Raw genomic sequence first — 22,448 nt, 5'->3', positions numbered from 1 at the left:
CTCCTTCCACCCATTATGCCTCTGAATCACAAGTGAGCAAAGTGCATGTCCAGCTTGCAGGCTTCCCTCGGACATCTGGTTGGTCACTGCGAGAACAGGATGCTGGACTAGATGGGCCCTGGCAGGTTCCAGCAGGCTCCTCATGTTCTTAACATGTACAAGAACTTCCCAAATCCAATCATAAATATCGTATAATTATTATTATTATTATTATTATTATTATTATTATTTATTATTATTATTATTATTTGTACCCTGCCCATCTGGCTGGGTTTCCCCAGCCACTCTGGGCTGCTTCCAACAAAATATTAAAATACAATGGTCTGTTAAACATTAAAGGCTCCCCCAAACAGGGCTGCCTTCAGATGTCTTCTAAAAGTCTGGTAGATGTTTTTCTCTTTGACATCTGATGGGAGGGTGTTCCACAGGGCAGGTGCCACTGCCGAGAAGGCCCTGTGCCTTTCCTGTAACCTCACTTCTCGCAATGAGGGAACCACCAGAAGGCCCTCGGTGCTGGACCTCAGTGTCCAGGCAGAATGATGGGGATGGAGACGCTCCTTCAGGTATACTGGACCGAGGCCGTTTAGGGCTTTAAAGGTCAGCACCAACACTTTGAATTGTGCTCGGAAATGTACTGGGAGCCAATGTATTGTGGGGCTCTTGTGTTGTTGGCTGTTGATTAACAATTAAATAAGCCTGTGTGTGCTAAGGGCATAAACCCTGTAGCTTGGAGCAGAGTTCCATAATTTAACAATGAACTATGTAAAGAAGTTTTCTTTTATCCTGATCCTTCCAACATTCAGTATCATTGGATGCCCATGAATTCTTATTTTACTGTCTCTGCTCCATGCATAATTTTATAGACTTCTGTCATGTTCTCTCTTACTTGCCCTTTCTCTAAACTAAATTTTTTCCCCCAAAGCTGGAATTTTTCCCCATAAGGGAGTTGCTCCACCCCTTTGATTATTTTCGTTGCTTTTTTCTGAACCTTTTCCAACTGCAATACCCTTTTGGAGGTGGGGGTGACCATTACCTTTCACTTTGTGGGGGGTTTATTTAGTTTGGAGCATTTTTTAAAAAATGTGATCCCTCAAGTGAAGGGGCCTTGGCTCAGAGGTAGAACGCTCCTTCCTTTGTATATGGAAGGTCTCAGGTTCAATCTCTCGCCTCTCTGGAGTTTGCTGGGAAGGACTCCTTCTCTGACACACACACACACACACACACACACACCCCAAATAATTCATCACCCCAATCAGAATTCAGAAAAGTTTTATTTCACATAATACAATCAGCATCATTGAAAAAGTTAAGGTTCATACAAACATCACAGAAGTATTTTAATCATCCTGAAAATTGAAACAAAAAAATAGTACAAGGAGCCATAATTTATAGATATTAAAACTTCAAATCTATTAAATTTAATTTCAGGCCCTCAAAAAGGGTGCTTAAGAAATTGTACATGCAAATCCAGTTTTTTTTTAAAAAATACAGTGCATCCTAAAAATGGAATCCAACAGATACAATCAAAACTCAACAAGTAAAGATAGCAGTATATGTATAAAAGCAGCATGTAACTTAGTATTTCTGGGCGTTGGGCTAGATGACCCTTTGGGTCCCTTCCAACGCATACAATTCTGATTCTATGGTTACGGCTCATCTGTCTTTTAGTCCTTTTCACAGAAAAACAACATTTCATGCGCAATCCAGCTGGAAACTCATGAAATGCATGGGGGCTGTGCAAGAGCCGGGCCCCACTCAGTTCATTTGCGGGGCAGGTCTGGACTGTGTGCTTCATTTGTGTTTAAACAACATTTATTGCACTAAAAAGTTTTTTTGTTTCGTTTTTAAATTGCCTCTGCCTTTATACTGATTGTCTTAAGTAGAAATGTATTGGGACGATACACGGCACAAACCTCTAAATACTTTTTAAAATACTCAGTGTTGAACATCTTTTTGAAGCACATACATTGCAGCTATTTGAAAATAAAATTCTACAGACGAAAAGCAAGTGAATTACTTGCAGTCGCTGGATGCTGAGGCTAGGACACAGCCGATTACTGCTGCGTTTTCTCCTCACAATAGACTCCAGGAGGAAGTTCTCCTTTGCGAGCTCCACTGAAATGAATCGGACTTGGAATCACAGAATTGTGGAGTTGGAAGGGACCCCCGAGGGTCATCTAGTCCAACCCGCTGCAATGCAGACTTGTGCATAGGTCCCCACTTACATACACCCCATTCATTTCAGCAAGTATGTGCAGTAGAAGAGCCCAGGGGTTTGTGCCTAGCGGTGCCTTTCCAACATCAGACCCAACCACGTAGAACTGTGGACTACAAACTTCCAGCAGGAATGTATACCCGAGGTCAATGCTACAGGGAAACACAAGATTTTTACCTTATATCTCCTTGCTATAACCTAGCTTGTGTCCTCTGGATAAAGATATTGGTCAGATGGGGGAAAGCGGGAGTCAACAGCTCGCTAACCTAGCAGAAGGGTGAGGGAAAGGTGAGGCAATTGTGGTTTGGGAAGGAGCAACGGTGCAGGTAATAGATTTCTGCCAGGTATGCAGCAGCCACTGTATAAGGCACAAAGTTGGAAGTGGAAGGAAGGAAGAAACAGAGTTGGCCAGGAGCAGAGTAGCTAATGTAGAAGGGGCAGAAAGAACAGAGAGCAGCCCCCCCCCAAACCTGGTGTCTCCCATAAGAACAGCCCTGCTGGATCAGGCCAATGGCCCATCTAGTCCAGCATCCTGTTCTCACAGTGACCAGCCAGGTGCCTGTGGGACAACCTGCAAGCAGGATTCAAGCACAAGGGCCCCCTCCCTTCCTGTGGCTTACAGCAACCAATCTTACTGCCTTCCCAAGAACTCCACGTTTGGGGCCGCAACTCTCACTGGCCATGTTGGCCGGAGTTGCCAAAACATCTGGAAAGCACAAGATTGCAGAAGGGAGACAGGATGCGGGCAGGGAAGATATCAAGTCAGGGCACAGAGGGGGGGGGCGAGTTTAAAATGAAAATGTACACAGCCATATGCCTAGTCACCTATGACGAGTAAGGATCGCCCTCCGGGTAGCCTGCGATGAAAGCTTTATTTTTCTATTTAATAAAATGTGCCACTTATTTTCTTTTTATGCCGCTTACTACCCATGTAGTAAGCATGAAGGCTAGTGAAAATGGGCTGGCGGCTTTAATTTCCAAGGCTGGCTTAAAAGCTTCCATCACCGTTGCACAAAGAAAGGGCGAGTGAGTACCAGGATACGATTATGTCTGTGTACCGACTTGCTCCTTATTTATGCATCCGCTGCTGTTATTACAAGATCAGGACTCCTGTCCAAAACTTCCTTCCCGTTCCAGAGCAGAATGATTCACGAAGCTGCATTTGCACTAACAAAGTTCAAACATTCACATTTAAAACAATCGAGGTAGAACTAAGGGGCAAAGAGTCTCTCCCCCCCTTTTTTTTATTGCTATTAAAGACTGCTGGCAATAAGTAAACATTTCTAGGGGGAAAACCCTCATGCTAAGGGAAAGGGAATTCCAAAGGTTTGCACAAGAATTAGGTTTGCTGCTTGCAGAATTCTAAGACCCTCATCCCATCCCACCTGCTGTTAAAAAGCAGCCCCATATATACATCACCAAAAGTGGAGAGGTGCCCACAACCCTCGCTGTTGAAGAAAAAGTAGTCCAGCTTCAGTATGGTACTACAAACATGGCTCAATTCACCTCCGTGGGCTTTGCAGAGCTGGATGAGGCCAGGCCAGAACAGCTAAGTCCAGCAAAAGCTGACTGGCAACTCAGTTTGAGCATCAAGGTCCCTGTGCATTGAGCCTCATGCAGACTTTCTGTTTTAAGGTAGGCACTTAATGGAATGATAAAAGGTAAGCCTTCTCTTCTCTCCTATCGTGCAGTTCACACAACCCGTGTGGAAACAGTGCAATGCACATGGATCCGTTGAACTAGGTTCTCAAAGCCATGCAATATTGGGAGACGGTACCCAGCAAAGCTGGGCAGCTACATTCAGTTATCCTAGCCTGACCCGGCACTGGATTGGAAATGACACCATCAAGGCCCGCACAGAGATCATGGGCGGTGTGTGTGTGTGGAGAAAAGGCTACTTTGCAACACCTGGTCATTCTTGGCACGCCAGGTCATTTTCTGGAGATTTGCACTGCATGTCCAGAATTGCTGGTGGGTCGAAAAGCACAAAGTGTCACAGGGTTTGCAGTTCTACAGTAGGTGCAACTTTTTAAAAGCCAAGCTACAAAAAATATACATTATATTCTTGCCAGGAGGAAACACTTTTCAAGTAAAATTTAAAATGGCCGCTTTAAAAACATTTGTACAAAAAAAGTTCCCCAGGAGAGAGGCCACCCTGAGTAAGTGATTTGGGTTTAATGGCTGTGATGGCCTCATTATTAAAAAAGCAAAAACTTAACCTGGTCCTCTATACATTGTGGTGTCTCTCGTCCCCAATTGCACTAAGCTGGTCTGCTCGTTTTGAGCAAGGAATTGGTGCGGCAATTGGAGCTGGGCTGGTGCAGTTTCCTTTGGCAGGCAGCAGGATCCTGAACAATCCATTTAGGATCTCCTTTTGGTTTTCTACAGCATCCATTTGGACCCCAAAGCAAAAAAGCTAAGATGCACTTCCCAAACTGGACAGGCGGTGTGTCCACAGAGCCACCCAACATTTCCCCCCCTCCCCCAATTCTAAAAGATTCTCTACACATATACACAAAATCAAAAGGAATGCATTCAGAAAACGGCACGGTGTGGCAAGTGGTGCCATCCAGAGAAGGCCAGCTTCCAAGACCTCATGCAGCCCCCATGACCCTTGGTTTACGAGAAGGCAGCATGTCAGAGTCAGGCCCACCCAGGCCCACCATAAGCTCATGCTGCCTGAGCCATATGGTGCTGTGCTGGCCCACAAACTAGTGCAATCACCAAAATAAGGTTGGAGGTCGTTCGTTGTGCTTTCTTCCCGGCTGAATGGCTAAAACGGTAGCGCCTTGCATATTACCACAGAGGCATGTTCTTTGCACGGTAGCCATCTAAGTAGCCGTTCCCATGAGCTAGACAGGCCACTGATTCTGCCTCTGCCAGAAATTATCGTGTCTGTTAAAAAGGTGCCTTAAAAACGCAGATGGGTTCCCCCCCCCCAAAACAGCCATTTGTTCTCATCGGCGAATTGCCTGCGCCTTCATGACCTGGATCTCAGTGGCAGCCGTGAAGCATTTGCGGGTCCTGTAGTGTTCGAGGAGCCTGCGCCACAAAGGGTTGCTCTCCAGGAGGTATCGGTTTCCTGTAAGCAAAGCCGGAAAGGGGGGGGGTTGGGGGAAGAGAGAAGAGTTAAGCAACAATGAAAAGCAGTCCATCCCTCTCCTCATAGCTTCCTCCTCTTAAGAAGCTTACCTTCCAAGTCCCGGACTGCAGAATCCGGGACCGGCAGCCGTGTGACACCGGAAGTTGCGTCGACGTAACTTCCGGTGTCGCTTTGCCCTTCTATGGGCACCAAAAATGGCCACCGCCGGCTTCAAAAGTAGCTTCTACGCATGACCGGAAGTGCGCCGACGCAGCTTCCAGTGTCGCCCCGCCCATTTATGGGCACCAAAATGGCCGCCGCCGAAACCGGAAGTCGCATCTACGCACTTCCGGTCATGCGTAGATGCGACTTTTGAAGCCGGCGGCGGCCATTTTTGGTGCCCATAGAAGGGCAAATCAGGGGGAAAAATGGCCGCCAGCAGGAGAAAATAACGGAGAAAAACGGGAGACGAAGTGATACGGGGGACCACCGGGAAAAGGTAAGTAAAATCGGGGGTTTCCTGGGGAAAACGGGAGACTTGGCAGCTATGTTAAGAAGGCATCTTTTCAAGCAAGAAAGAGGCTCCACAGCAACGGACTTGCCCACCTCTCACTGTTTCCCTTAAGCCCAACGTGCCTTTACAGGTCACCTACCTATAATGCAGAGCCCTTCCTGTGCCCGGGTGATGCAGACATTGACCTGGTTCGGGTCGGTCACAAAACCCAAGTGCTTCTTCTGCCAGCTTTTGGTAGGCTTCCGGTCAACGTCGGAACGGCCGCAAGACCGCACGGTGGAGACAAGGACGTACTTCCATTCGCTTCCTGGAGGCCAGAAATTGCAACACGGTGAGCCCTGCTCCACCCAGGAACTTTGTAGGAACGCGAGAAGAGAAACCCTCCCACGGTTCAGGCCAAAGTGTCTTCTAGCCCAGCATCCTGGCCTCACAGTGGCCAAGCAGATGCACATTTTGGGGAGCGCATAGGAGTGCAACAGCATCCTCCTCACTTGGGGTTCACTTGGTACTAAGAGGAGAACTGGATACCTCTGAGTACTGACTCAGAGGCATACTGAATACCCCTAACTCACTAGCGTGGGGTGGATGACTCTAGGCCAGTGACTTTTCATCCACAGTTCTGCTCGCCGGCGAGCACGATGAGCACTCCCCAGCTCTTCCCTTTGCCTTGCGCTATCAGAAAAAGATAGCCCCAAGTGGGGTGCACTTAACCTTATCAAGAGCAGTTCCTTGCTGCAGCAAACGGAAGTTACAATCTTTGTTCCCCTGCATTGCTTACACAGCTATGTAGCAGTTGGGAGTGGGAAGAGCAGGGAAGATTAGCCGTAGGGATAATTATAAACGCTTGTGTGCAGACACAGGATGTTTTTCCCAGTGCAGGGTGGCTGCCTCTCAGGTCATAAGAGCCTACTGGGCCAGGCCAAAGGCCCTTCTAGCTCAGCATCCTGTTCACACAGCGGCTAACTAGATGCTCGTGGGAAACCTGCAAGGAGGACCTAAGCACAAGAGCCCTCTTCCCCCCCCCCCCGTGGTTTCCAGAAAGTAGTATTAAGAAGGATCGCTGCCTCCAACAGTCATCACGGCTAGTTGCCACTCATGAATTTGTCTAATCCTCTTTGAAAGCCACCTAGGTTGGTGGCCATCGCTGCTTCCCGTAGCAGAGAGTTCCACAGTTAACTATGCACTGCGTGAAGGGCATTAACGCCAGGAAGGTCGTGCTGGCTAAAACGCAGTGCCCCGTGTCACACGGGCGCGACTTACCTTGGCTTTTTTTTTTTCAAATAAATTTTTATTCCAATTTTCCAAATTTAACAAATTAAAATAAAATAAAACAATCTTTTATACCAAACATCTTATATTTCCATCTTATACCTTGCTCTGCCGAGCTATGACTCCCCCCCTCCCTCCATGCGGGTTTCTTATTAAATCCCGTTTTTGCAGTTCCTTTTTAACTTTTTAGTCAATTCGTAGGATTTATTCCAATCCTGCAAGAGTTTTTAAAGATCTACAGTTTTTCTCCATGTAGTCCACATATTTACTCCAGTCCTTTTGAAACCTTGTCTCCCCTTGGTCACGGATCTTGCAAGTCAATCTAGCAAGTTCAGCATAGTCCATCATTTTTATCTGCCACTCCTCAATTGTAGGTAGTTCCTGTAATTTCCATTTTTGGGCTAACAATGTCCTAGCCGCGGTTGTCGCATACATAAACAATACTTGATCTTCTTTTCTAATCTCTCCTCCTATTATTCCTAACAAAATTACCTTGGCTTTTCATGATGGTGCAAACGGTGACATCTCGCAGCCCTGCCTGGGAAAGTTGTTTCTTGATTTCGACCACCTGAGCATTGTAAGGAGTCAGGATGGCAATCTCGGCAGGTTTGGTGGTTCTGTCGAGTGTCAGCTGCTTTGCTATCCTCACCTGAAAGGCAGCGAGAAGACAACATCTTTGTTCACTTCACCCACAACAGCGTGACTCAGAAACAGAACCCAAGATGCACCGGGCAGATGGAAACCTGCTTGAGTCTCCAATTTAAGTCTGGCTCTCCAGATGTTGGGACTACAACTCCCATCACCCCTGACTGCTGACCAGGGTTGATGGGCAATGCAAGTCCATCAACATCTGGCTGCCCCTGCAAAGCTATCCCGAAGCTCAATTTATTTTTATTCATTTATTTTGACAGCTTATACACTGGCTAATTGCAATACTCTCTAAGTGGTACACAAGGAACTTGATGAAGATAAAAATGAGTCAAAATTGTAACAGCAGAGAGCCTGCTGCAATATTTAAAAAAACAAAAATCAAATCACACAAGGAAATAAACTTTAAAATCTGGGTTCTTAACTTCTGATATGTAACTAGCTTTTTCTTTGCAGGCTGAAAAGGGTTTATGCCGGTATATACTTCTTTGGTTCCTCTACTTTAATGTCTTATTTCTTGTGAGTCACAGAAATAGCATGTTACTAGACGACCTGTATAAATACAGCAAATAATAGTGGTACCTCGGTTTAAGAACAGTCCTGTTTATGAACGATTCGGTTTAAGAACTCCGCAAAACCGGAAGTAGTGTCCCGGTTTGAGAACTTCACCTCGGTCTAAGAACGGAATCCGAATGGTGGAAGGGCACCGGCAGCGGGAGGCCTCATTAGGGAAAGCGTGCCTCGGTTTAAGAATGGTTTCGGTTTAAGAACAGGCTTCCGGAATGGATTAAGTTCGTGAACCAAGGTACCACTGTATGAATAACTGCTGGATGGTGGGTAGATGTTGGCATTTTGGGGGTGAAGTCAAACCGCTGGAGAATCACAGCGCCTGCTGTGGCTGGTAACTTGTAACTGCTGCCTTCCATGCTGTTTTTGCTGCAATTGGTAGCACCAAGGATACCTCCCTGGGGTGCAAGACTGGGCAGTGTGTATGGAGGTCCTAGGCTGCCCAGACAACAAGAACCCCCTTCTCAGCCTGACTGGTGTGGTCCAAAGGAAAGCAGAGCAAGACGTTTGGCACCAGCTTGGCTGCAGGAGTTGCTGGAAGGAGGCAGACAAGGCGCCATCCAGCCACCTTAAAGGCTCCAATCCAGATTTGTGTGGGGTTTACCAAGGGTGCCCAAACTTTTTTCAAAGAGGGCCAGATTTGATGTAGTGAACATGCGTGAGGGTCGACATGGTCAATACTTTATTACGGCCATAGGCCCATATCAAGATATCAACACAAAACAATGTACATCGTACAACAGAACAAAACAAAACAAAAGTGAGGGTCGACAAGTTGTTGAGCAATTTTTAGGATTGAAGTTGTTGAGCTTTGGGGGGGATTTTACCCCAGGAAATAAACTGCCACAGAGGCCAGATTAAACCGACTGGCGGGCCGGATTAGGCCCCTGAAATGGACTTTGGACATGCCTGCCTTAGCCTTATCTTCTACCCGAAGATGTCTGTAAGGTAGAGGGTAGATTTTTTCCCCTCGGGGTTTACTCTCAGTGCATTCCTCACAAGGGGCAGCCGAAGGGAGCCAAACCCTGACTCCTTACTCACCACTTGCTCCGCTTCTTCCAAGTTGGCCCGAGAGTTCTCATTGCCATCCTCTGTGGAGACCATGAGGCTCCTCTCTCTCCCCTCTATGTGGCCAAAGATGATGGCGCAGCAGCCGGCCCTGTCCTTGTGGAAGAGGGTGCTGTGGCCTCGGGCAGAGTTGGCACAGGTCTTCAGCCTCCTGTTGTAAAACTCCTCGGAGGGGAACTGGCAGATGTCCTGGTGCTGATGGGATGGAAAAGGGAGGCATTTGTTGTTAGTAGCAGCAGCAGCAGCAAATTTATAAGCCGCTTATGTGCCAAAATGGCTTCTAAGCAGTTTACAAGTCTAAAAATCAGTTATAAAATATCCACACATCATTAACATCCATAAACTATAGGGTTAAACGAGCAAGTTTGGGGGGGGGCACACACACACACAACCACCAGTTAAAGTAACAATTAAAACTATTAGGTGATAAAGTCCAGTGTGGTTGCAGCACAGGCTTGTATAAAGGCATCAGTAGTTTTATTTTCAATCTCTCTCCTGAGGATCCCGACATGGAACCAGCCCTTTCCACGATGCCGGGCATCTCTTAGCCATGACCACTGAACGGAACTGCCATATATAGTGGCATTCTACCTCTGAATACCAAATGTTGGAGAAAGTGGTAGCAAAGGGCTGCAATAATTCATTTGCCGTATTGGCCTGAATATAAGCCGCACCCACAAATAAGCCGCACCTTTAAAATTTGGTGGCTTGGGGGAGGCTTGGGAGTGGCGGGCAGGCTGGGCAGGGTTGCCCCACGCTCCAGGGCTGCTTCCGGGGGGGGGGGGGGAGGTGTGTCGCTTTGCCGGCAGCGTAAGGTCGAGAACATAAGCCACACTTTAACTTTTCATGATCAGAATTTGGGGGGTGGCTTATATTCGGACCAATACGGCATTTACTAGTGTCCTCCTGCGACCCCAGGGCAGCTATCAGCACTAAAACTCATGCCGAGTAAACAACCATATTGGATATGTTACCATGTGAGAAACAGATAAACACACACACACACACACACACCAATGATCTAGCATAAACCAGCACAAGGGGACAGATCCAGCAAGAAGCAAAAGGCAGAACAGGTGAACACACTATTGTGCATCCTGCTGCAATTCCTCTTTTCCTCCAAAGAATTCAGGAGGGGCCACGCCATGCTTTGCCAGCCTCGTCTCAACTTCTCAACAAGCAGCTGTTGTCCCTTACCATGCGGTACTGGGTATCCAGCATCAAAGCCCAGTCTTTGTAGCGTTCAAAGAGCGACGTCTCCATCCCGAGGGTCTTGCAGAAGTCATTGTGGACCACGGGTCTCAGCTGCTTATGATCCCCCAGTAGGACCACCTGGAAGGAAATAATTGTGGTGATGCCCGCTATGTTGAGGAGGAGCAACCTGGTCAACTGCAAAGCGGGCGAAACTTGTTGGTGTGATGTGAATGGGGGGAGGTTGGGGTTTTGTCTATTTGCTAATTAGTGAGTCAGGGTATTGCTTTGTTTATTATTTGAGAGCTGCTAATGTGCATTGACGGGAAGCAGGTGGCGCTGTGGGTTAAACCACAGAGCCTAGGGCTTGCCGATCAGAAGGTTGGCAGTTCGAATCCCCGCGATGGGGTGAGCTCCCATTGCTTGGTCCCTGCTCCTGCCAACCTAGCAGTTCGAAAGCACATGTGTTTCCATGTGCTGCTCTAGTTCGCCAGAAGCAGCTTAGTCATGCTGGCCACGTGACCTGGAAGCTGTACACCGGCTCCCTCGGCCAGTAAAGCGAGATGAGCGTCGCAACCCCAGAGTCGTCCACGACTGGACCTAATGGTCAGGGGTCCCTTTACCTTTAATGTTGTTTGTTACTATTTATATGGCTGCTATGGGGTCATCGTCCCCATGGAGTTATGGGAAAAAAAGTAATGGATTATATCAGTTGTTCCCAATTAGCTAAGTACTGCAGACCTCCTTTTTTCTAAGTACTGCAGACCCCCCAACTTCTGCAAATATTGATACCTCCTGTGGTAGTTTTTGGTATGTGAGTATCTTGATTTTATTCTGTGAACCACCCTGAGACCCATGGGGTATAGGCCGGTATATAAATTCAATAAATAATAATAATAACACCCTCCAACATGTCCCAGCACATGTGCAAGTCACATGAACCACAAGAGAGCACGGAGCCCAAAAAACACACATTTTTGGGTGCCGCGATCTCACAGCCGCCAAAAACAGGAAGTTCCTGACAATAGACAGGTATGTGTCATGGACCCCCGTGGTCTGCGGACCACCAGTTGAGGACCACTGTATTATATGATTCCCTCCCCGTCGTATTATGTATTGTGGATTTTTATTTGCTCTAAGTCACTTGGATACCTTCGGGTGACTGGTGTAATAAACTGAACAAATGAATGAGTAATTAAATCGGCGGCTGGCAATGTGCCGCCTGCACATGCCCCCCCCCACACACACACTTTGCCAACTCCCAAGCAGCCTGGTCAGTAGTCAGTTGCAGGAGCTGGAGCCCAGCAGCCATCTGCAGGGGACCCTGGCGGCAACCTCAAGAAATAAAACAGAAGCCTGTCTGGACTTTAATGGATATCTAAATAAACGAGCCCTCAGCATAACAGCCGTGGCTGTAATCGTAAGCGGCAGGCTCACCTTCTCCATCTTCTTGTAGCTCACCAGCGGGATGAGGGTCTCTGGCTCAGTGGACATGGCGCACTCGTCAATCAGCACTTGCTTCACCTGCAGGTGCTCCACCAGGGCTGGTCCGGAGGCAGTGGTGCAGGTGCACAGGATGACGTCATGGCGCTTCAGCTCATGCGACCGGGCTTTGTTTAGCAACTGCTTATAACTGCAAGACCGCAATGGGGACAGCTCAGCGCCTCGACATGACCCAGAACCATACAGGGAGGCAGATGCCTCTACCTCCCCTTTAAATCCATTTTGCACTCTATACAATTCTGCACTCTGGCAGTCTAGCTTCTGCTCCCCTACGCCGAAAACCTCCCATTATAGATACACAACTGAGCAACTTAAGAGTCCCGTTGAATTACAGCAAAGTCCATCTAGCCCATTATCCTGTTTCCCCACAAGACCACAGTTCTTTGTTATGTCCGTGCTTGGGAAATGGTGGTTTGCTGAAACTGGTTAGTGAGAACAAACCAGAATCAAAGTGAGGTTTAATAACCTGGCTTGTTGTCAAAACTATAGTTCAAGCAAACCACAGTTCAAGCAAACCATACTTCTCCAAGTGAAGACATCACAGGCTACTGTGGTTTGTTACAAATCACTAGCAGGAGCTTTCAGTCTCCTATTCTGACACACATTAGAAAGGGAGCCCAGAGAGTGCAAGGCCCCCAGGGCTCATTCACATAGTTATGGTTTCCCATTATATTTGAACTGGGCCCATGAGACTGCCTATCACCAAAGGACTGTTTGAAGGACTGATTCTGAAATCTCAGAATGCAAATCAAAGCAATAATAAGATAAAATGTTTCTCCATCGAAGGCTTGGCAGAAAACTCGGTCTGTGCTGCACTCACTGGTTAACTTCATCCTCTGCTATCTCCTCTTCTCTCTTCACACGTGCATCGAATTCACAGATTTCTCTCGCAAAAGGGTTTGATGGACGACGGATCACGTAGTGTAGAGTTATGTCCCTGTGCAGAAAGTATTACCTTTTAAGTTAAAGACTAAACACAATGCTCAAGCAATAAGAGCTGTCCCTTGCGAGTTTTCTTTCAAATCATTCCAAGTTACTAGGGCTACATATTTTAAGATCATTTAATTACTCAATTAAAGCTTTAGACAATCAACAGGACCAGTTTATTGACAAAACTGAGAATCAGGCTCCCTTTTCATTTTTTAGGGCTGTTTTGGATTCTGATGTGTTGTTGCTAGACAAAATGGAAAGATATATGAAGAGGGCCTTTGCCTGTAAGTTGGTAGCCTGGGCTCATTAAGTTTTCTCCAACCCGCTTCAGTATCTCAAAAAGCACCTGCATTTAGCTTTGCTAAAATGTCATTTGTTTTAATTTGATCTGTAAAAATGCAGAGGCTGCAATCCTAGCACACATATGTGGGAGAAAGCCCCAGAAAACTTGGTGGAACTTGTTTACAAATGAACACGTGAAGGATTACACTGTAAATCAACTAAATGCTATTTAATCTCAAGTCTGGAAGGAATATTGGGCTCATTTGCAACACTCTCTTTCCACCCCCACCCCACCCTCTCTCCCCCACCCAATGTTCTTGGCTTATTTGGCTTCTTCCTGGTTTGCACCAAAATATAGGTTGCCACAACATCCAGATCTGCAAACTTCAAACTGCAGTTGCAACCCTAGTCTTCAGGGTAAGCACACACCAGAGTTTGTCTCTTCAGAATGCAATGGGAAACCATGGTTTGCCAGAAACCTGGAAGGAACTAATTCAACACAGGGACAAGGAAAGGAAAAGGGGAAGTGCACAAGCCAAATATTGCATCCAGGATCAACCTTGTAGCACCAAACTATGGTTTGGTACCCCATCTGTTCTATATATATTATTCTCACTAGAAATGAAACATTGAGCTGTACCAAATCATATAAATAAGCAGGTTTAACTTTAAGCACCATTAGAAAAATGTTGTGAGGAAATTGAAGTTCGAACCTGATCTCCGGCTTGGATTTTGAGTCCCGCTGGGATTTCCGGGACACATGTAGGCTGCTTCCTGGGTAGGGGAAATCCATGGTCTCTATAGTGTCTCCATACACCCTCAAGGGCCTCAGAGAATTCCTCATCTTCAACAGCATCTCTGCAGAGGCAGCAAAACAGCTAGGCTGAAAAATGAACTCTGCAGGCTATTAAAAGCAACCCCAAGCTTAAGATGCTACAGACACTAGGCTGTTCCTATGCAACAAATTAAACTCGGCTGTCAATTGAGAGGGCCTGCTGTACAATCTGCTACGAAGTCGCAGAATATTCGCAAACATTCCAACCGTGCAGTCAAAACCCACCAGCATGAGTGTGTTGGGAATAGGTGGATCTTGGGCTGTTGGGGATAAACTGGGGAAACAGGGTAGTAGTAGTAGTAGTAGTAGTAGTAGTAGTAATAATAATAATAATAATAATAATAATAATTTATTATTTATACCCCACCCATCTGACTGGGTTTCCCCAGCCACTCTGGGCAGGCTTCCCTAAACAGGGCTGCCTTCAGATGTCTTCTAAAAGTATGGTAATTGTTTTTCTCTTTGACATCTGGTGGGAGGGTGTTCCACAGGGCAGGTGCCACAACCGAGAAGGCCCTCTGCCCGGTTCCCTGTTACTTGGCTTCTTGCAGCGAGGGAACTGCCAGAAGGCCCTCGGCGCTGGACCTCAGTGTCTGGGCAGAACGATGAGGGTGGAGACGCTCCTTCAGGTATACTGGACCGAGGCCATTTAGGGCTTTTAAGGTCAGCACCAACACTTTGAATTGTGCTCGGAAATGTACTGGGTAGACTTTCAATGACAGAGGGGTCTTAGCAGAAGGATGGAGCACAGCTGAGATGGGAACAGCCCGATCAATTTACACCCCAGATAATCTCCACTTTGGCTGCTTCTCCATGATGCAAGAATGGATCTTCTGCACTCAACAAAGACAATTACCAGCAACAACATCGACGGATTTGTTTGACGGCCCACAGTACATGATGTGGCTCTTCGCTTTGTCAGGATCCAGAGTTGGGTCCTTCCCTTTATCTTCCAGATTCAGCTGATGGAACCAGTAGACGATATGGACACCAACCACGGTCTTGCCAGTCCCTGGATGAGGAGGTGGGAGGGGGAAATAGCAGTGAGGGGCCTGCCATTATAGAATGATAGAGTTGGAAGGGAAAACAAGGGTCATCTAGTCCAACCCCCTGCAATGCTGGAATCTTTTGCCCAACATGGAGCTTGTACGCGCCACTCTTTGAGACGAAGGGTCTCATGTTCTACCCACTAAGCTACCAATGCAGATATCCCTGACTTGGCGCTGGTTCTACTGAACTACTAATGGGATTTTTAATGAGATATGTATAAATAAAGTCATGGAACAGTTGGGGCAGATTTAATAGCAGTGACACCCCACTCCGCCAAGACTCAACTGTGCACCCCCCCCCCCCCGCCCATGCTGTCAACTCACCTGGCGGGCCTTGGATAAGTGTGAAAGGCTTTCTCAAGGCCTCTGAAATGGCATGGTTCTGGCTTGGGTTGAGTTTCCGGAAGCTTCCAGGAAGATCAAAGCTTTTGAGTGTCCAGAACTTAGACTTCTTCACTGCTGTGTATTTTTAAAACAACAACAACAAGGTAAAACAGACATCAAATCACCAAAACATCAATTGCATCATTTTCGCGTGCACTCAGTCATAAATCTGCTCCACCCCGCTTTTAAAAAGTGCATGAAAATTTCACATTTAAATGGTATCACTCATCCCTAAAGTATCGCTCAACACTAAAGTATGCATCTTGAGGACTTTGCATGTTATTCAATGCATTATTACATATTACAACAGTCCCCACTGTTTAAGAATAGAGCAGGCATCCCCAAACTTCGGCCCTCCAGATGTTTTGGACTACAATTCCCATCATCCCTGACCACTGGTCCTGCTAGCTAGGGATCATGGGAGTTGTAGGCCAAAACATCTGGAGGGCCACAGTTTGGGGATGCCTGGAATAGAGTCTGACCAGAGAAATGGATGTTAAGCCTCTGTATTTGAATCCCCAGGAGAAATTTCTCCCACGCTGAGCAAATTTGTCCCCCACCCCTAGTTCCGAGTTGGTGCCTCAAATTGACAGCAAAATTCTGATCAGCGTGCATGCAATTGCACCCTGAATCTTGCAAGCCCTAACAAAAGTGTTAAAGATTATTATTATTTTGAGCGTCTCAAAATAACAACTAATATGAAGGTTCTGGTGATATACAAACTCATTTGTGTAGATAACAGGTCAATCGGTTAAAAGGCACATGAGTCAATCAACCCTAGTAATTATTGGAAAATACAGACAGTGACAATATTGGATAAGATTTCTGATGCAAACTTCAACATAAAAATCCCAGGGGCGGGTTACAACAATGTAAATATGCAATGTTGAAATAATGTACAATCCAAATAATGGTTGCTTTTGGAGCATCGAAGCCTATTATGGATATTATTAAACACTATAGTTGGCTTCCACTTACGTTTTTCAGAGATTTCCTTGCCGAGGGCAATTTGCTTAGCAAGCTCAGTCGCGTGCTCTAGTTTCCAAATGGCATTCTCCTTCCGGCTGCAGGAAAAGGAAGAAATGTTGTGTGGGGTTAAAGCCACTGAGAAGCTGGATGGCATGGAAGGGGGGGGGGAAGGAAGGGACGAGTCTGGAGAGGTTCCAGCTAGGGGTGGGAGAATGTGCAGATTTCTCGGTTTCTCGTTTTTCTAATCTTGTATTTGGTTCCTCACATTCCCTGTGATTTTTAAAAGAGCTCTTCGTGAAAATTCACCGGCAATTTAGTGTGAATTTCTCCAGATATACACATTTGTGTGTGCAATTTTTGCATAAAAGGCACCTTTCTGCAAGCTTATTTTCTCTAAGAGCATGCATTCGAGAATGTTCCCTTCACAAACATATGCCCTTTTTATGCACACGTTACTTTGCTGGAAAAGAGCATTGCACAATTAGGGAGAAGTGCAAATTTTGAAAGTTGAAACTGCTGATTTGTTAGGTTTGCCTTTAAGTGGCCAATAAAACTGAGATTCTCCCTTGTGCCAAATTCTCCCTGTATTAAAATAGCCATAGAATGGCCTTGGAGGTATCGCAGGAGAGGGCCAATGTTGCTTTTGCATAAAGAGGAAGAAGGAACAATCACCATATGTGGTGGAAATGTCTCAAAGTGTGGATATTTTGCTTCATGGTCATTGGTGCCCACTCCTGATATGTGAGGAGGGGCCCTGCTGCTCTGCTGGACTCCCAGCTGTGACAACACACTTGCTCACCATGGCAGTGAAGGCAAGGGAGCAGCACCACCATGCAAACTGCACTCTCCCGCCTTTGCTGCAAACCAGTTGTGCCCCGTACTGGCAAGTTGTACCCTTTGCTGGCCTAGTGCCCACCCCACATTTTGGACTACAACTCCCATCAGCTCGGCTGGGGCTGACGGGAGTTGTAACCCAAAACAACTGGACGGCACCAGGTTAGCAAAGACTGATTGTAGCATTGTGAACTGTTGACTATCCGTTATGATCCGCAATGATAAAAGTTCTTGGAATTTGACTGTAGAACAACCCAAAATGGTTCGGAGCAATGCAGACTTACATATCAGGCAGCAACTTTGGAATCAGCTCCACGGTGAACCTTGACGTCTCCTGGGTGACCTCCACGGGGATCTTTTCCATGGACATAAAATGGATGCTGAAACGCACCATCGATGCGCCTCGCTGGTCAGATTTCTCGTTGTCTTCAAACTCATCGGTCCGCCCGTGGGCCACCCAGGTGTACGTAGCAGGATCGATCATGAATTTGCCAGCCTCAGCGCTTCCCTTAGTCAAGCTGAGCTGCTGGAGGCCACGGCTGAGGGCTTCTGCATCGTCCTGGACCCCATCAGCTTTCAGGCCCGAGAGGCGGACACAGAGGTAGCAGTGGCTCAGGTTCACTTCAATGGCACACTCCTTCATGAACTCTTTGGTCAAGGAGAATGTCCCCATGAGGTGTCCTTTCTTTGACCTCTGCTTCTCCCAGGAGATCTTGATGTCGTGCAAGACAATGGAGTCGTTTTCTGCCACAGCGCATGAGGCCGCTTCCATGTCGGAGATCGGCAGCCACACCTTGCGATAATCGGAGGCATCCTTGTAAATCTCCTTGGATGCCAGAGTGGCACAGTTGGAGAAGCAGTCGATGGGCCTCTCAGAGTGCTGCAGACATACGTCGAAGCCTAGCGCCACCGTCCACAGTTGCAAAGACGGCGCCAGGAAGCCCCGATGGACATCTGTGGTGAGCTGGAGGCACAAAACATCTCCAGCGCTGATCTCCAGTGACAGTTCTACGTAGTGTGAGCACTTGCTTCTCTCCATCCTGCCCATACTTCTCAGCTGTGTGCTGTGGCCTTTCTCAATGAGTGAGATCATCTCCTCATAATCTTTGTTCCTGACGGCTGTGAGGATGTTGCACCAGGCCTGCACGTTGAAGAGGGAGACACTCTTGTCCCACAGCACTGGTGACTTTGGAGTGCACTCCTTTGAGGTCACCACGGAGTAGATCCTCTTCTTCCACGTCAGCCTCACGCTGTTCCGTTCCTCGATGAAGGCCGGTTGCGCCACCAGCTGAAGAGCTCTGTAGTTGATGAGTTGAGGTTCTCGAAGGCTCTCCTTGTTCAGAGGAAACATGATTCTGAAGTTCTTGGCCATCCCTTCCACGCACATCACAAAGGAAACCTTCTGTTGGGCTTGTTGCTTCAGCTGAGTTGCCATCTCCAACGTGTGGGCCTTCCTCTCATAGGCATTTGCCATGCTGTTTTTCCTGTTGAAATCGTGGCAGAGGAACTCAATGTCGTCTGAGGAGTACTGCACTGGCGTCTTTAAAATCACAGACAGGATGTGACGCTGGAGGATCAGGTCCATGTAGCGTCGGATGGGGGAAGTCGCCCAGGTGTAAGAGTCCACGTGCAAGGAATAGTGGCCCACTTTGGACTGAGGAGACGAATTGGAGCGAAGGAAATATGAGCGGGACAGAAGCTTCCGGAACTCCATGTTCACCGGGGCCAGCTTTGGGTGGATGTCATCCGTCGTAATAAGATCGAGCATCTTGGGGACATCGCAAGCATCAGCAGCTGACTTGAGGTGGTCCCACAATGAAGTCAGGAGGGTAAACTTCCCACCGGTCCCCACATGGACCCTTGTGGCTGGAGCTCCCAGATGATGCGAGAGGTGGGTGGACAGAGGAATTATATCACTGTATTTGTCCCTCATCTGAGCCATCTGTTGTGGGTTGGGCTCCCCCTGGCAGCGCAGAGGGGTTCGATCTCTGGTGGAATCCTTGTTGGTGAGGAACTCGCCCACAGAGCTGTTGAACATGATCATGAACTCCTCAACCATCTGGTGGGAACACCTCTGGCCCAAAGGGCATTCCTCATCCAGTTGATCATAATAGCAATCTTCAAGAAGCCGGCACAACCGATGTACGCGGGAGAAGTGGTACGCAACCGCAACACAATCCTCCAGGGTATCAAAGTGGAGGGATGGCGCCTCTGCCTTGTAGCAGTTCTTGATGATGCCCTCTGCCTCCTCATAGGTCAGCTGCCGGTCTGAGCGGATTGTGGACACAGCAAAGGAGACATTCGCCATCTGGTCCGTCTTCTTATCCACCATGACAAAGAGAGAGATCACAGGCCTATCTTTCTGAGGCAGGAGACTACATAGGTCTTGGCTTAGCTGAGGTGGGAGCATGCAAACCGGCTCCTTTCCAGGAGCGTAGTAGGTGGCTCCCCTGTTCTTCGCTTCCATATCGAGAGCGCAGCCTTTGGGGATCACAGAAGCTACATCGGCAATGTGGACCCCTATCTCATATTTGTCACCCAGGTCTCGGACACTGATGGCATCATCCAGATCCTTTGCACCTGGGGGGTCAACGGTGAAGGTGAGGTATCCCCGAAGGTCTTTCCGGTTGCCCTTTGTAAGAGAGAGCTTGCTAGAGGAGAATGTGGCCACCTCTTTGTTCACTGAGGGTGGGTGTTTGCTCCTGAGGCAGAATTCTATGTCAAGGATACGCAACCCTTCCTCTAGGGTCTTAGCCAGAGGAAGAACCTCCGTAATAATCCCTAAGGGGAAGTAAAAGCCATTCCGCCAATTGAGGACTTGGACCACAAAGAGGCAGTTCCTCCTCAGTTGTTGGGTTACCTTCTTGCAGGTCTTCAGCTTGATCTTGCCCCCTTGGTCCACCCTGCGGATGGGAATGACATTGGGTGCATCTCTCAGCCCCGGGACAAAGATTTTGGTGACGGTCTGGTCAATGGGGACCATGACGCGGGGATCGAACTCGTCCATCATGCAGGTGAAGATGCGGTCCCGGTCAGCCTTCTTCAGAACCCCCACCACTTTCCCGCGGAGACTTCCCTCGGCCGTGGCCTTCCCCAGGCTGGGCTGCAGGATCTCCACCAAGACCTGGTCCCCAGTAAAGCCCACCCCACAGTGAACCCGGCCTTTGATGTGGATGTTCAAGGGAGGGACGTCGTCCAGAGTGAAGGCAGACGCTCGGTCGAATTGCTCCTTGATGAACTCACATCGCTTGTACATGTTGGGGTTCATGCGCAGACACTCCTTCATGGTTTGTGGGTGGAAGCTGACGTACTCCTGCCTGCTGCTTTGGACGGTGGCCACCTCGGACTTCACGTTCATCAGCCCTTCATCAGAGACCGTCACCACCATGTCTTTGCTCTCGTCCAGGAGCTCCTGCAATATGGGGTCGTCGACGTTCAAGCTCTCTGCATCCGACAGCCAGGATTCGGTGTCGCTGCCCTCTTCCTCGAGCTGGGGGCTCCCCCTGTTCCAGCTGGCCCGGTCGCACACCGCCTGCCTTATCTCCTCCAGCGTCAAGGTTTCAGGAGTCACGGTCTTCTTGTCAATGCACTCCTTGAGAAAGCCTTTCCAGACTTTGCTGCACTGCCCGAAGGAACACAAAGCCACTGCATCCCCCACGACAACGACCTGGGACTGGGCCCTCGTCATGATGGTGTTCAGCATCCGAGCATCGTTGAAGAATTCCAGGTTGGAGCAGTTGACGTGGCAGAGGCTCTCCCTGGTGTGAATGGTGCTGATGATGATAACGCGGAACTCCCTCCCTGTTAAAAAAAACAAGATAGAATTGCAAGAAAATGGAAAGGGCTGCGGCTTCCAAACGGAGACCATGAAGCAGAGGTAGATACAGTCAAGAGTCCCTCGAATGGCACCCAGATTTGCCACAATCTGATCATGGAGGGAAAGGCTAAAGGTGGGAACTGAGAGGTGGTCTGAAACAGATAATTCGATCCAACCAAGTCCCGTGCAACCTGGGCTTGTATCGCAACTAAGCCCTACTCACAGCATTTCCATCGATTTCAGCAGGACTTAGCTGGATCGAGACCATTGGGTTCATGTAGCTCAGTAATGTCTAAGTCAGGTCAGTGGTCCATCTAGTTGAGCATGGTCTACACTGACAGGCATGTTAGAGATTCATTCCCCGTGTTTGCATTTGTGGGATTGTTGTCTATCACATGACAGTGTATGTTTACATTCCACAGTGTGGGAAGTGACGAAGACAGGATGTTTGTGTACTGTTTCCTGAAGTTGGGACTATTGTCCTGTGTTTGTTCTCTTTGCTGCCTGATGCTAGAGAGAGCGGGCACCATGTTGCAGTGCTCCGCGTGTGTTTATATGCAAATAAACGCAGATTAGCCAAAACGCTGGGTTGCTGAGGTCTGTTACACAAAGCTGCACAAACTCTGCAGATCTGTAAGTGTGCTGATGTCAGTTGGCATCAGTCGCTGTGATGTTCGAGCTGAAGAAAGCTTTTGAAGCTCCCAAACGATTGACCAGGAGGGAGAGAACATGCCAGTCGGGCATGTGTCTCTGCCAGGGTCCTACTTGTGAGTAAGAGATGCTAACAAGGCAGTGGAAAAACATGTGCTCTGTCACTGAGCTGTGGCCCATCCCTGTGACAGGGAGTGGCTGCTTGGAAAGGGTTATGGGATAGCATCCTTATTTCTCATAAGCTGTGGTTCCTTCTTTGGCTTCAAATACACCTGACACCTGGGCAGGTACCAACCTGGCAGACTCTCTTGGCTCTCCACCATCACTTCCCCCAGGCGCTTCTTCCTCAGCTCCTGCCTTATTGCTCTCATCTGGTGAAAATCAAGAGGAGCCGGTCAGTTCACCAACAGGCAGGTTGCTTCAACAAGGCTGGTTGCATTTTCTGCAGCAAGGGATGTACTTTTTTGCCATTACTGGTCCTGCTGCATTTCTGCCTATCATGTAGCTGTTGGAAGCATGCGAATCATCTCAAGAGAGTGGGGAGCTGGCACTGTTTGCTATAGATTTATTGCTTCAAAGGAGTTTTAAACTGCTTGCACAGTAAATATCAGAGCAGTGCACAGGGAACCAAAAATAACCA

At 47.9% G+C, this 22,448-nt stretch overlaps 1 protein-coding gene across 1 annotated transcript in view; it reads right to left on the bottom strand.

Moving 5' to 3' along the window:
- Positions 1-1,252: 1,252 nt before the first annotated feature.
- Positions 1,253-22,448, bottom strand: part of HELZ2 (helicase with zinc finger 2) — a 45,722-nt gene continuing 24,526 nt past the window's right edge. Inside the window, exons 8-20 of the mRNA XM_035122776.3 lie at positions 22,104-22,179; positions 17,625-21,141; positions 16,516-16,601; positions 15,478-15,612; positions 14,961-15,116; positions 13,983-14,127; positions 12,878-12,994; positions 11,992-12,187; positions 10,561-10,695; positions 9,337-9,558; positions 7,573-7,729; positions 5,951-6,118; positions 1,253-5,297 (exon numbers count right to left, since the gene is read on the bottom strand). Of these exons, the coding sequence (XP_034978667.3) occupies positions 5,173-5,297; positions 5,951-6,118; positions 7,573-7,729; positions 9,337-9,558; positions 10,561-10,695; positions 11,992-12,187; positions 12,878-12,994; positions 13,983-14,127; positions 14,961-15,116; positions 15,478-15,612; positions 16,516-16,601; positions 17,625-21,141; positions 22,104-22,179 (5,235 nt within the window). The 3' untranslated portion in view covers positions 1,253-5,172. The remainder of the gene's footprint in view (positions 5,298-5,950; positions 6,119-7,572; positions 7,730-9,336; positions 9,559-10,560; positions 10,696-11,991; positions 12,188-12,877; positions 12,995-13,982; positions 14,128-14,960; positions 15,117-15,477; positions 15,613-16,515; positions 16,602-17,624; positions 21,142-22,103; positions 22,180-22,448) is intronic.

Source organism: Zootoca vivipara, chromosome 7, assembly GCF_965207765.1.
Source record: "Zootoca vivipara chromosome 7, rZooViv2.hap1.1, whole genome shotgun sequence".
Classification (NCBI taxonomy): domain Eukaryota; kingdom Metazoa; phylum Chordata; class Lepidosauria; order Squamata; family Lacertidae; genus Zootoca; species Zootoca vivipara.
The sequence above is the reverse complement of the archived record's forward strand: the minus strand, read 5'-3'. Positions and strand labels throughout refer to the sequence as shown.